This window comes from Bos grunniens, chromosome 4, assembly GCF_055505025.1.
Source record: "Bos grunniens cultivar Pamir isolate PY7600 chromosome 4, Bosgru_T2T1.0, whole genome shotgun sequence".
Taxonomy (NCBI): domain Eukaryota; kingdom Metazoa; phylum Chordata; class Mammalia; order Artiodactyla; family Bovidae; genus Bos; species Bos grunniens.
Genome location: NC_141168.1, coordinates 12,328,484 through 12,344,002, shown reverse-complemented (window position 1 = coordinate 12,344,002; position 15,519 = coordinate 12,328,484). Strand labels below are relative to the sequence as shown.

The 15,519-nt window shown below is 40.6% G+C and overlaps 1 protein-coding gene across 22 annotated transcripts in view; it reads right to left on the bottom strand.

Moving 5' to 3' along the window:
* The window catches only part of TPK1 (thiamin pyrophosphokinase 1), a 391,983-nt gene that overhangs the window by 85,186 nt on the left and 291,278 nt on the right, over positions 1-15,519 (bottom strand). For 8 of the 22 annotated variants that reach the window (XM_086398254.1, XM_086398251.1, XM_086398257.1 and 5 more), the window contains one exon: positions 6,354-6,840. The exons of the other annotated variants lie outside the window; for them this stretch is intronic. In XM_086398254.1, coding sequence (XP_086254380.1) covers positions 6,572-6,840 — 269 coding nt within the window. In that variant the 3' untranslated portion in view covers positions 6,354-6,571. Of the gene's footprint in view, positions 1-6,353; positions 6,841-15,519 lie in introns of those variants that run through there. 22 annotated transcript variants of the gene reach the window in all.

The window sequence follows — 15,519 nt, the reverse complement described above, 5'->3', positions numbered from 1 at the left end:
ATCAGATAGAACACAGTCTCAAACACTAGAGGCCTTTGGTCGACAGTTTACTTCTGCTTTTGATATCTCTGCCTCCTCTTTCAGGCACTTCTCCTTTTATGAATTCAGTGATACAACTGTAAAATTTGTTTTTAAACAGGCAAGGACATAAAATACTGGGGTTTTCGTGTCTGTGGTTCCCATGATGAAAATGAAAACCTCCGATGAGAGCCGGAAATAAATGAGTAATGATTCTGATAAATATTCTAAATCTACCCTATAACCTACAATTGAGTATATTGATTCTTAGAACTTAAATTGCCATGCCACACAGTAGCAGAGAGGTTGATAAAATCTTGGCACATATTTTAGGAGAAAGGTTGGCAAGTTTCAAACTTTTAAGAAGTTTCTGCAAAAATTATGTCAGCTCCTTTGAGGCTCTAACAGTTTAATCAGGATCACTTTTCATTTCCTCTGGGGTCCATCTCTCCTTGGATAAACTTGCGATCCAGTTTTCCAAATCAATGAAACCAATCTGTACTTTGACTGGAATTTGCTTTCATAATCTGAATTACTTTAAAAACAATTTAATAAAGCAAAAGATTCTGGGACCTGTTCTTATCAAAGGTATAAGGCATAAATAGGGCATTATGAATACTTCAGAACACACATAACAAAGGAAATCATTCAGCACCATTTCAGCTTATTCCCTCACTTAGAGGAGATTCATGCATATTTAAATGAATTAATTTATTTTCTGCAATTTGCTCTTTGAGAGCTTAAGTGGCCATTTGCTGTTGCTTATTTCAGAATTCTGTGCCCTTGTTCTCTGAGTCACCAACCTATAGCTTGAGTGCTCCAGGTGTATTTATGCTCCCAAGGTATTTTAAATTACCCATTAGGAAATCCAATTTCCTATTTATAAGACTCAGAAGTGATTTCCCACTGTCAACTTTTTCTTAATTAAGGCTATAGATCCATATTCACAGTTAAATTTTTGGTACAATACTATTGGCTCTATGACAGTCAATACTTTAGAATGTCATCACTATTCAAAGCAAAGACAGTCACTTAAGATGGGCTATTCTTGGGGTCTCTTGGGACTGACATTTGGGGTATCCATAAAATCTATCAGCATTAACATCTACTACTTATTACATTCTGTGTCAATCACTATATATATACTACTTCATTTAATTCTTTTGACAGTCCTATGACATGGTTATCATTTTCTCTATCATTAATTGTTTTAGAAATAAGAAAATGCAGTCTTAGAGAAGTAAATCACAAGATCACACACCCAGTAAATGGCAGAATTTCTTCCAAGTTTTACACTGATTCATGAATGTCTAAGGCATGTGACTGTGTTTCAGAGTGTATAGGAATGATTAAGACCCAGATTCTGTCTTTATCTCTGATCAAGTTAGGGTAAGGAACCTAAGACAGACAAATCTTACAATCCAAGGCTGGAATGCTTTCAAGAGAAACTCCCAAATGCTTTGAAGACTCAGAGAAATCAAAGATAGCAACTGGTTGGAAGTATACATCTTCAAAAGGCAATGGTTGCCTTGAATGAGCCTAGCAAATAAGGTGGGATGTAGGAAACAGAAGCTGTGGAGTTCAGGGCATCAATAAGTGGCCCACTCTTAGGCACTGGCCTTGAGCTATGAATGACTTCGGCAATAACAAACCCAAGAATATGGAGGATTTGGTTCTCCCGGGGATTGAGAGCCTACCATCCAATGTGGACTCCACAGAAGTGAAGGATTCCTGGACTTCGGACACAGAATTGGATCACAGTGATAAACAGGGTTCCTTTAAGACTTGTTTTTCTGGGTCTCTCAAAGCACACCTTGGCTAGTCGGACTGTTTTAAACAGAAAGATCTCCCTTGGTAAATGTTAGATTCATCTCAAAAATCATCTCTGATTCCATCCTGGTGCTGCTGCTTCTATATTCCCATATGCTTTGGTCCAAAACAGTCTTCCAGGCACATCATTGTGTCCTTCTCCACCCCAGCCTCCTACTCTGCTTTAGTGTCCACTGTCCCTTATTCTTTCTATGAGAATTAACTGCAGCTTTGTCTTTCACTCTTAATGATGCAGATGGAACATCAGGTTCGCAGGCTTAATGAGGCTAATCCTTCATTCCTGATTTAATTCTGGCACCTGCCATGTGACTCCATCCCACAGGGACTTTACAGTCATCAACTAGTTACTCTGCGCTCGCTCTATGCAGGAACCAAGCTAAGTACTCAAGATAAAGCAGAGAACTAGACAGGTAATGTCATTGCTCTCATGAAACTTAACTTTAAGCGAGGGGAAGAGAGATAGCAACACTGCTCTATTTAAAATGGATAACCACCAAGGATCTACTATAGGAACTCTGCTCAATATTCTGTAATAACCTTAATGGGAAAAGAACTTGAGAAAGAATAGGTACAGGTGTATGCATAACTGAATCACCTTGCTGAACACCTAAAACTAACACAGCATTGTTAACCAACTATACTCCCACATAAAATACAATTTTTAAAAATGATTTAATAAGAGGATATCAAACAGTGATGACTGCAAGGAAGAAGATGAAACATGCAATGTGCTTTGTTGGGATGGGAGGGTGTGGGTTCTCATTCAGGTCTGCTTACTGGAAACAGTCTTCAAGAAGAAGTAACATCTTAGCTGAGATGCATCCTAGAATGGATACAATGTGGAAGATCCACCAGAAGGTAGGAAGAATGGTATTCTGGGCAGAGGGAAAAGTACAAAAGAGTCTAAGACAGGAACCAAAAGGGCAGTGTGACTAGAGCCAGACCAAAAGGTGCCAGTGGCTGCAGACAGAGAGAGGCCAGATCCTGGAGCAGGACCCCAGCAGAGACAGGAATGGGGCTTTTTATTCTAAATATTAGGGAAAAGTCATCAAAGGGTTCCGTCTAGGGGAGGGGGAGACATAGTTTTGCTCTGGCTTTAAAATGATGGCTGTGGTTGCTTTGTGAAGGATGAGTCAATGAGGTGATAGAGGAGGAACCAGGACAGATTCCAGGAGAGGTAAGAAGATGGCCTGAACTTGGAACACCGAAGAGGAGATGTGGAGAAAGGAAGTCTAAGGGTCCTCCTTAGACTTCTGTCTCTAAGGGTCTTGGTTCGCACAGCTGTGCGTGTGTCTGTGCTGGTCTTCTGCTGTGGGAAACAGAACGGGAGGGCAAAGTGCAAATATTTTTGTCGCAGCCATGTGAGCTTAGACAAGGCTCTTATACATTCACGCAGCAAAGATTTAGTCAACATCAAGCTCTGCACCTGGCACTCCTCTGGGCAGGAGAGACACGTTTTTAAACAAAACAGATGAAGCTCCTACACCCTAGTGCAGCTTACGTTCCTGGGATCCCAGGGCGAGTGAAGAATAGTCAGAGGTCAGGAGTGGAGCTACACATCAAGAGAAGCGGTGGCATGTAGATGCATTTACAGCTACTGCTTGATAAGATCATCTAGGGACAGTTTATAGAGAGAAAGGGCTCAAGACCAGACTAAACGAAGGTGGGGCATTTTCTTAATGAGAAATAAACAGAGCAAAATAAATCTGTTGATTGTTCAGGCTAACAATTTGTCATCCATTTGTTTGGTTTTATTGACAGACATGGCAAAGTAACCACATCTCTCCCCACCCGCCACTGAATTCTCAGACAGTTTAGGAGTAAGGGCAATAAAGTTATCGATGTACTCCTCATTTTCTCCTCCTATTCCTACCTTCTTTATTAAAATTGTATTCAGGGTAAAGTTAAACTGAAAACACAGTTAACTATCCATTTCAGCTACAAAACTCTAAATAATGTGTGATTGCCACAACAATTAGAGGTAAATCAGTAACAATACTGCATATACCATGGAGCACCCGTAGGTGAGGGTAAAGGTACATACAATTTCCACAACCCTGACTCCAATCCACAGGGTACTTTTCAGTCCAAAGAAGTCTACTGAGCTGCCAGTGAGAGACAGTATTTTAAAAGTGACCTTTAATGAATTTAAAAAATCAACCAAAATCATTAGTACTTGTAAGAGTTACAGATGACTCGTGGCATAATTTAGAACTGATGGAGACCACGTGGTCCTCAAGAACTGCTGCCCCAGGTCACACTCTGTGATCAGCCGCCCCAGTGCACTCTGTCCACTTTCCCCACTAGGAGTCTTCTAGGGAGAAACAGCGAACTGAAAACTCATTTATGCTCAATAATTAGTCCTTGCTGAGGTCTAAAGTTTATTCAAAAGTTTATCACTCTCCTTGACAGCTATTTTAAACATTCTACATCCTGACTTTACCCAGTGCCTTATCTACAGATGCTGTGGCTGACTTACTGATAAAGATTCATGTTACCTATGATCAGTAAGTGCCTTCATCCATAAGCATCGTGACCTTAAGCCCTAATTCAACATTTATCATCTCTAGATTCAAAAAGCTAAGCATAGTCTCTTTAAAGCCTTTCATTGCCTCCTATCTCTTCAGGGAAGGTCCTTCCCACGCTTCACCCACCATCTGCCCATCTCTCTGGGTCTCTGGAGTCGCTTGCCTCCTTCTGACTCTCAACGTGAACAGACTTCCTTTTGCATTGGACCTAAGGACTTCTTTCTACATTGGACATAAGGACTTCTTTCCTTGATAACAAAACTCCAGATCTGTATTATTTTTTGAATCATTGATCAACTTTTAGAAAGCTTAGTAACACTGCTGCCACTGGGCTCTCAACATGCATTAACTCTTCTTTAACCACCTGGAAAAACAGAAGCCCAGCCCTGTCTGTACTATGCTACTACTTTTCTATACTTTCAAGAGTGATCAAAATATTTCCACGGTGAAATCCACTCAGTTAAATTCCCTTTTGCATATGATCCTACTCAATGGGTAAAAGGTATCATCCGTGCCTCTTCCTGTCTTGCTTACTGTCCCCTGTGACTTACAACTATTTTGCCCCCTAAACTTGAACTTACCCTTCATTATTCTAATTGTTTTAAAGGTTTACAATAAAGAACTCTTGCTTCACTATCTTTTACTATAATGCAGTTGACTCTGGGTCCCATTACAGAATTCACATGGGTAGACGCATTGCACATTTAACCAAGCTTGCTAATTACACAAAAGATACAAGGCTCTACCCCAGAGGACTAGGAGGAGACAAAGACGATAGCACCAACTCCTTGAGGAGAATGCATTCTAATAAAAGCAATAAAAAGTCTGCACAAAGAATGACATTAACAGGTACACAGAGTGAAGATCTGTAAAGCCCACTTTAGGAATTCAACGGGAAGAAAGAGAAATTGCATTTAGTGAGTAAAGCTTCATGAAGGATGTGATTTGAAATGGCCCTTGAAGATGAGTTAAGATTTTAGTGGGGGGTAGCAGAGAGGAAGACATTCAAAGGAGATCGTACTCTGAGAATACTGGGGGTTGGAGGCGTGTTTTAAGGGGGGAAATGCCATGTGTGCTGGACCTCAAATGCTTTCACAGGCATCACAGATACAAAACAGTCCAATTTTGCTACCGAGAATAAAGAAGAAAGACAGTGCTGGATATGGAAAAGATTGAGCTCATTTAGTTCAAAGTCACACATTTTAAGGGAAGAGAATGAAACCTCATGGCAGGTGAGAGCAGTGCTCATGTATACATCATAACTATGGCAGCAGAGGGTCAGGATGAACAGGAGAACCAGCTTCTCTGTCTTTGTTCACCTTGTCCAACAAGTGCAAGCCTGATACCCACCCTTTTCGGAAATGTATCCTTCTCGAAGGGGTGCGTGGCGTGCTTAGTCTCTCAGTCATGTCTAACTCTTTGTGACACCGTGGACTGTAGCCCACCAGGCTCCTCTGTCCACAGGGATTGTCCAGGCAAGAATACAGAAGTGGGTTGTCATGCCTTCCTCCAGGGGATCTTCCCAACCCAGGGATCAAACCCAGGTCTCCTGTATTGCAGGTGGATTCTTTACTGTCTGAAACTAGGGAAGCCCACTCTAAAAGGGGGGACCCTTATTTGTTTAATTCACCTGGTAATTAGCATGCACCATGCAAGGTATAAGAAATAAAGCTTTATTTATAGAATATCAGCCTTTGGTGAGTTTCAGGTCCACTGAAAACAACCCAGGTTTGAATGTGTATTTTTCTTAATTATATGTCAGTTTTAAATTGCCCAAATTGTTTCTCTCTCCTGGCAGACTTAACACTAATATATTGCAAATAAAGATTTTTTTTTTCTGAGGCTAAAAATAAAAGTAGGTTATCAGTTGTAGTTAGTAAAATCAGAAAGCCTTCTTGCTTTGATAAGCATGTTCCTAAGACACACACACACATACACACGAAAAGCCAGATTTAGGAATAGTTGAGAGACAAGCTGTTAATTTGCAATTAAATGTATTCTAGAAAACAGATGAGTGAAAAAGGCCGATGCGATTTCTCCGAAGTAAAACCTTGAGAATAAATTGAGAGGCAGCCAAAGTGTGATGCCGGCACTGGGGTACTGGGAGATCACAACACTACTAATAAATAATTATCAGAAGGTGTTGTAGTGCTGCAGCCAGAGCGTCCACTCTGGCTCAGAGTAAATGAGGAACACTAATCATCACCATCTCCCACTTCTAGCCTCACTCGTGAACTTTTCTGAAGAGTGAGAACCTTCAGCAGGAGACGATAAAACTGAAATGAGGACGCAGGACATCCTCCTTCGTGATGTTCAGCCACAGCCATATGGTGAACCGCATCGCAGGCCATCCATGAGACGAGGGGATGCACATGAGATCCGACACAGCTTCCCAACCAAAGCCTCCTGAGTCTGGTCCTCTTGCCACTTCTCATGAGGGCTTTAATTGCTACCTCATAGGGAACTGAGGAGGAGAGAATTGTCTCTGTGAAAAATTAAGCTCCTGGCATGTATGATCTGGACCCAATTATTTCTCTGGGGGCTTCCCTGGTGGCTCAGCTGGTAAAGAATATGCCTGCAATGCAGGAGGCCTGGGTTCGATCCCTGGGCTGGGAAGATCCCCTGGAGTATGGAAAGGCTACCCACTCCAGTATTCTGGGCTGGAGAATTCCATGGACTGTATAGTCCATGAGGTCACAAAGAGTCGGACATGACTGAGTGATTTTGACTTTCAGCAGCCACGGTTCCAAACTGAAGAAAACCTCTGACATCATCTAGCAACTCTCTCTCTATTGATGAAAGATCCATGTGACATCCCTGTGCCATATAATTCATTCGTTTCAGAGTCAGAGCTTGAACCCCACTGTCCTCTTTCCTCCATATTATTAAGTGAAGTAAACATCTGCATAAATGTTTTCTGCTACATTTCAAGGGAAACTCAGGTACAAATTACACAGAGAGAAGTTATAACATGTAAGTTAGATGTTATACAATCATCTCCAAAGAGTTTACTTTGTCAACGGGTTTAAAGCATTGATTTGTTTCCTTCTGTGGCTGTTTTAGAATCTCTAAGCCAGAAGAAATCTTGCTAGTTCCCAAATGCACCTCTTTAACTTGAGAACTTTCTTTCTCTTTGTGTAATCTGTACCTGGAGTTTCCCAAGCACTACCTGATGCTGGCAAAGATTGAGGGCAGGAGGAGAAGGGGGTGAAAGAGGATGAGATGGTTGGATGGCATCACCAACTCAATGGACATGAGTTTGGGTGAACTCCGGGAGTTGGTGATGGACAGGGAGGCCTGGCGTGCTGCAGTTCATGGGGTTGCAAAGAGTCGGACACAACTGAGTGACTAAATTGAACTGAACTGACAGCAAAACCACATTATGCACATACTTCTTCACTACAAACTTCATTTGGGCCCCACAGACATATTTCCAAGTCCTTTTATGTAGATGCTTCTGTTTCAGTCTAATTTGGGGGGATTTCCCCAAAACCTTCCCTTCTATTAATTTAAGCCTGCCTGTGTGCATGCTAAGTTGCTTTAGTAGTGTCCAGCTCTTCATAACCTCATGGACTGTAGCCCACTAGGCTCCTCTGTCCATGGGCTTCTCCAGGCAAGAATACTGCAGCGGGTTGCCATGCCCTTCTCCAGGGGATCTTCCGACCCAGGGATTGAACCCATGTCTCTTATGTCTCCTGCATTGACAAGCAGTTCTTTACCACTGGTGCCACCTAGGAAGTCCTAGCGTTCTCTCAATATTTTCAGCTTTTTCACAATTTGGCCTCTAAGCAATCTATATAGGACATAGTGGCAGCTCACTGCTGAGAAACCTGCCTGCCACCTAAACCTCTGCAACCAAGCCTTTTCATCAAAAAAATCCTGCTTTAACTATTTATCCTCCTTTGTGAATGCTAAATACATCTTTTTTTTTTTTTCTTGACTCCTTATCACACATACTTTGAGATCCAGGATGAATGACAATATTTAGTTTATAATCACCCCAGAAATCAGACATCACAGCGAGCATACATTACACTTAAATTACACTCTTCAGTTATGCATGGGTTCTGATTTATGGTTCACAGAGTGGAAAGGGATGTCTTAGGTAGGGCTCACATCATGACATTAATTGCTAAGGTGTTAATTCTCTGTCTTCTTTGTCTTTGAAACTGCCCAATTTACAGGAAAATTCTACTTTCATTTAGAAAAAGGATGTTTGGGTAGGTATTTCACTAAGTCTAAAACTTTAAAAAATAGATATGTAAGTGACCAGAGATGGCTCCACTTTCTGTGCATGGAGGACTACATCATAAAACATGAACTTGGACAATTCATATAACAGCCCGTGTCTGCTTCCTCACCTATAAAATAAGAATAGTATTTAACCTGCAGTAATCTACAAGCTGATGGTATACCAGAATGAGAAAGAGTATAGAAAAGACATAAGTAGGAGACAGTATATTCAAGACACAAAGTATGATTATTCTGACCCTGCTGAAAATTCTGCCCAGTGAGCTGTTCCCATAGTAAAAGTTTATTCACCTGAACCCTTGATTCTTTCTCTACAATTCACGTAATGAACAAAAGTTATTGCTTTCTTGTCTCAGTATATTAGCTGGATGGTTGAATGCACAGAGCTCACATCTGAATCAGCACAAAAGTGAAACCTGGAGGAGGGGAAATAGAAAGGGACCCTTGAGCTTACACCAGAGTCATTCTCATCTGTCAACCTGCCCACATAAATACTAGGAAATCAACTCATTTAAACAACTTGGGAGGCAAGCCTGAGTTATAATAGTGTTCTTGAACGTAGGTCAATGAAAAATTGGTCTGCTCACAAATTCCCATTTGTCATATTCCCTGCAAATGCACGTTAATTGTTTTCATATTTAAATGCCGAGGAGCAACCATAACAAATGTGTGTTGTCAGGTTCTTGGGAGTTTTCTAAAAACAAAACAGGATGATTATAGCATAGAGTAAATTATTGTTGGTTCCATGTGCTCTCAGGCAGAATCACAGAAGGGTAAGGACTTAGGAAAAGTCATTCATATCTGGTTCAAATCCTATTAACATAGAAAATAGAATTGGAGCTGAGTTAATATATAGTATTAACAAAATATACAGTATTTAATACAAATTTGTTGTAGGCCATTCGCCATTAGTTTTATATGTCTGAAATGTAGTATCTGCTTAGCAGTGGGTTTCCAAGGTGGTGCTAGTGGTAAAGAGCCTGCCAATGCAGGAGACATAAGAGACACGGGTTTGATCCCTGGGTCGGGAAGATCCCCTGGAGAGGGGCATGGCAAACCACTGCAGTATTCTTGCTTGGAGAACCCCCATGGACAGAGGAGCCTGTCCATGGGATTTCAAAAAGTCAGACACAACTAAAGCAACTTAGCACATATGGAGAATGTTTGAAAATCTTTAAGAATACTGTAGTCTAAGAAAAATCTTGTTCCTCTTTGTACTTACCCCCCCAGAGGAATAATATCTACATTAAGCCCCCTCTCACCTAACTTTGCCTTTTTCCTAAAAGCTGGGTCCCTCAAGTTTCCTGTGACTGTCGCTTTGTGCATTGATTCTCCGGTGTTAATATACAGAACTTATGAACATATCAAAAGTTGCAGTTTTGTGCTCTATAACCCCAGACTGACCAAATATATGTATATAATAAGAAAACCCAAAGTGGCACCATATTGTAGTACAAGTATACGCGTGTAGCACTGGTGTCTGTGCGCGTGGAAGGAGCAGGAATAAAAGCAATACAGGTAAATAGTCAACCAGTAGTTTGTTGGTATGCATGTGCTCAGCAAATTAACGATACACAGCTGGTTGATCGATCCATAAAGACCTGTAGAGTCCTGAGATTCTAACAAAGTGTGACTAAGAAAGCAATAAAAGGAAGAGCCAAATTTTCTGCCTTTTGTTTTTCACCATCTTAACCACACATAAATGTGCAGCCTCAAAGGCTAAGCAAGAGAAGCGATCACAAAAGGATAGAAAGGAGGAATATCTCGAATACAAACCTGGTTAACAACCCCCAGCTGACCAGAGCTTTTGTTCTGGTCCTGTGTGAACTCTGACTTCCTTCATGGCTCCCAGGGATCAGAATATACACTGGGCTGAACTTGACTGCACTTCTTGGAGAACAGAAACCAAAGGGAATAGGAACTGCAACCTTCACCCCACCCTTTGTGGATACCAAATAAATCATGTTCACACAATTTGTTTTGTGTCTGTTTTGTCTAGAGTCTTTACCACAAGTTATCTGAGGCTAAGATGAATGACAACATAGAGATTCAGTTTCTCAAGGACAATATAAACAGTCTTCATACAGTAGTTTTCAGAATAACTAAAGATTCAGTGATGTAATAATTGCATTCAATATGTATTATTCCAAGAAGTTATTAATTATTGATTACAGACTTATATGATAGGCTGTATAATGGTACCCCCAAAATGTCCACATTATAATCCCCGGAATCTATAAAGAAGGTACTTGCATGGCAGGAGGAGCTTTGCATATGTGATTAAATTAAAAATCATGAGCTAGGATTAGCTTGGATCACCCAGGCAGTCTCAGTGTAGTCACAATTTTTTATTTTTAGAAAAGAATAGCTTTGAGTCTGAGTCAGAGAAGGAGACGTGATAGTGGAAAAAGAGGTCAGAGATCTGATGCTGCTGTGCTGACGGCCTTGACAGTGAAAGAAGGAATCATGAGTCAAGAAACGTGGGCAGCTTCTGAAGGCTGAGATGGTCTGAAAAGGATTCTCTACCGGAGCCCCTGGGAGGAACACAGCTCTGTCAATAACATAAGACCGATTTTGGAATTCAACCTGTATAACTGTAGGTAATGAACAAACTGTTTTAGGTCCTTAGTTTATGATTATTGGTTACAGAAGCAATCTATAACTGATACAGCCACAAATTTACATTGTGAAAACTTTAACAAATATGGCTATATATTTTATCTACCTTTCAAACATGACATTCTTAAGTTTACCTATCTTTATATATGTGGGCTTCCCTTGTGGCTCAGCTGGTAAAGAATCTGCCTGCAACGTGGGTCGAGACCTGGGTTTGATCCCTACGTTGGAAAGATTCCCTGGAGAAGGGAACAGCTACCCACACCAGTATTCTGGCCTGGAGAATCCCATGGGCTGTGTAGACCACAGGGTGACAAAGAGTAGAACATGACTGAGGACTTTCACTTTCACCTTTATATATTTGAATCTATTATCAAATATCAACATTTTCTACACTGCTAATATTGAAGGAACCTATAAGGAAAAAACTTTGTGTTGGGATAGAGACACTGATTTCCAGGCCAGATCTGCCCCGAGGAAGCCATGTGACTTGTGGGAGTAACTTTTAGATATTAGTTATTCCATTTGAGGAGAAGGCAATGGCAACCCACTCCAGTACTCTTGCCTGGAAAAACCCACGGACGGAGCAGCCTGGTGGGCTGCAGTCCATGGGGTCGCTAGGAGTCGGACATGACTGAGCGACTTCACTTTATTTTTTCACTTTCATGCACTGGAAAAGAAAATGGCAACCCACTCCAGCGTTCTTGCCTGGAGAATCCCAGGGACAGGGGAGCCTGGTGGGCTAGCGTTTATGGGGTCACACAGAGTCGGACATGACTGAAGCGACTTAGCAGCAGCAGCAGCAGCATTTCATTTGAAAACTGTAAGTCTAGACAAACAACTATATGCCTTTCAACATTATGATACTGTAATTATCCTAAATTCTAAGTAAAGGAAATATCATTCCTACAGTTTGGGACTGTATATCATAGAGATTGTCATTTGCTGGCATTTACTATCAAGAGTGTATTTTAAAAAATCGAGATGTGGTATCAACATAATTCAGGTTTCTTTTTTTAAAATATATTCCATTAATAAAAAATGTAATATTCTACTATTTCCATAATGTAGTAAAAAATATAAAATCACAAAAAATAGAGCTACTATATGATCTAGCAATTCCACTTCTAGGGATGTATCTGCAGAAAACTGTAATCCCAAAGTGTTTACATGCACCTTAATTTCCCATGCAGCACTGTCTGCAACAGTAAGAATGGAAGCAACGCAAATGCTCATCACTGGAGGAAGGGATAAAGATGTGGTGCGTACACACACACACACACGTGGAGCATTACTCAGCCATAAAAAAGAGTGAAAATGCCATTTGTAGCAACATGAACGGACCTCAGATTGTCGTACTGAGTGAGGTGAGTCAGGCAGAAAGGTAAATGTGACACTGCTTGTGTGGGATCTAAAACATGGCACAAGTGAACCTACTTACAGACAGAAACTGAGTCACGAGCCACCAAGCAGGAAAAGGGGAGGGTAAAGTGGGAGACTGGGACTGATACATACACACCACTATATACAACAGACAGCATACCAGGACCTCACACAGAGCACGGGGGACTCTGCTCAGCACTCCGTAATGAGCTACATGGGAACAGAATCTAAAAAGAACGGATACATGTATACGTACAACTGATTGTGCTGTACACCTGAAACTAACAGAACACTGTAAGCCAACTATACTCAATTAAAAAATCACTTAATACAGCCTAGAGTAATAAACGCAGTACATACTGTTACCCTTTAAGTCTTACCAAATATGCACTGTCCTACAAATAGAAATGCAAAGCTTTCTTGAAAAACCTTTGCAAAATATTTACCTGTAATTATAATCTAATTTATTTATACATATAAAATAAACATTCTACGTATAGCTATTATAAAAATAAATCTTTCATGCATTTAAATTTACATAAATTTGGGACAGAACTTATTATTTTCTGAGGTTTGAAAGATACTTAGTGAAAAGTTATTATTGGAGAAAAATCAATATTGGAATTTATAGCTAGCACTTTCCACTTATAAATAAAAATGACCTATGGAAACATTAATGACTTTTCTAAATTAATAACATAAAGCAGTGAAGATGTAAAGCCACTGACAGCTAATTAAACACAGAAGGGGAAAAGGCTGCTTGTTGTCTGTATCCCGGTGTGGAGAAAAGTGCTTTTTAAAAACCACTTAGAGATTATTCGATATAATCTTCATGGAAATGAAACTCCTTCCCCAGGAGATTGGACTTAAATGTTCAGTGACCTACACTTGCTCCTTAGAAGGACTGGCCAGTCCCTGTTGTTGTTGTTCAGTCACTAAGTCATGTGCAATTCTTTGTGACCCCATAGACTCCAGCACCCCAGGCTTCCCTGTCCTTTACTGTCTCCCAGAGTTTGCTCAAACTCATGCCCATTGAGTCGATGATGCCATCCAACCATTTCATCTTCTGTCACCCCCTTCTCCTCCTGCCCTCAATCTTTCCTAGCATCAGGGTCTTTTCCAATGAGTTGGCTCTTCCCATCAGGTGGCCAAAGTATTGGAGCTTCAGCTGCAGCATCAGTCCTTCCAATGAATACTGAGGACTGATTTCCTTAGGACTGACTGATCTCCTCGCTGTCCAAGAGACTCTTAAGAGTCTTCTCCAGCGTGACAAATCAAAAGCTTTAATTCTCCAGTTCTTGGCTTTCTTTATCCCCCAACTCTGACATCTGTACATGACTACTGGACAAACCATAGCTTTGATTATGTGGCCTTTTTTCAGCAAAGTGATGTCTCTGCGTTTTAATATGCTGTCTAGGTTTGTCACAGCTTTTTTTCCAAGGAGCAAATGTCTTTTAATTTTGTGGATGCAGTCACCGTCCACAGTGATTTTGGAATTCAAGAAAATAAAGTCTATTTTTTAATCATTAGATACAGGCCGACCCTTAGGTCTCCTCTTCTCCTCCCTCCCCAGTCTCCAGCAGCAAGCACAGAAATAAAGGAGGGCAAGGAACAAGGCACGACCTATCTCTGGATGAGAACACACCTGCGGTGTCTCCTGCAAACTAGCTTCCTCTAGGCTACCTCCTGCCCAAATCTGCACCATGCCAGCTAGACTCGTTTCACTCCTGTTTCACTGGCTGCCTTGGTTGACTTCCCTGGGGCTTCCCTCTTGAATGCTTGGACCTTAAGAGTAGATGTCAGTGTGTGCGTGCATGCCTGCTAAATCACTTCAGCTGTGTCTGACTCTGCGACTCTATGGAATATAGCACGCCAAGCTCCTTTCTCCATAGGATTCTCCAGAATCCTAGGGTACTCCAAGAATACTGGAGTGGGTTGCCATTTTCTCCTCCAGGGAATCTTCCTGACCCAGCAATTGAACCTGCATCTCCTGCATTGGCAGGTGGGTTCTTTACCACTAGTGCCATCTGTGAAGGCTAGATGTCAGTACCACCAAGATAATACACTAGTCAAAGACTTCACAAGGAAAAAACCCTACAAAACAATGTATCTTAGGAACCAGTATGCCAAAATCCTCAACAAAACACTAGGAAACTGATTCCAACAACACACAGAATTATACATCATGACCAAGTGGAACTTCTCCAAAGGATTTAAATTTGATTTAATATCTGAAATCCAAGTAGTGCAATGTATTATTATATCAATACAATTTTTTTTAAATCACAGGATCATCTCAATAACCAAAAAAAAAAAAAAACAAAAACAGAAAAAGCAAAGTCCAATGCCCTTCCATGATAGATTAAAATAACAAACAAACAAACAAAAAGCACCCAAAGTAGGAACATAATGGGCTTTCCTCAGTTTGATCAAGGACATTTGTGGAAAACCAACACTGAATGCTTTTTCATGTGATCAAGAACAGGACAAGGGTGTCCACATGTGCTACTCTCCAACCTATCTGAGTACTATTTCAGTACTATCTGAATTCTATTCAATATCTGACTGCAGGTCCTAACAGAACGATTTGGTCAGAGAAAAAAGGTATCCACATTAGAAAAGAAGTAGAACTATCTCTATTTATAGATGACATGATCTTATAAATAGAAAATTCTAAGAAGTCCACTAAAACACATTAGAACTAATAACTATGTTCAGGAAGGCTGCAGCATATAAGGTCAATTGATGCAAAAATCAACTGTATTTCATATACTTGCATTAACCAGTGTAAATGTAAAGAAAACAATTCCATTTATAGCAGCATCAAAACAATGTAATACTTAGAATACATTTAACAAAAGAAGTACAACACTTATACTATGAAAATTACAAA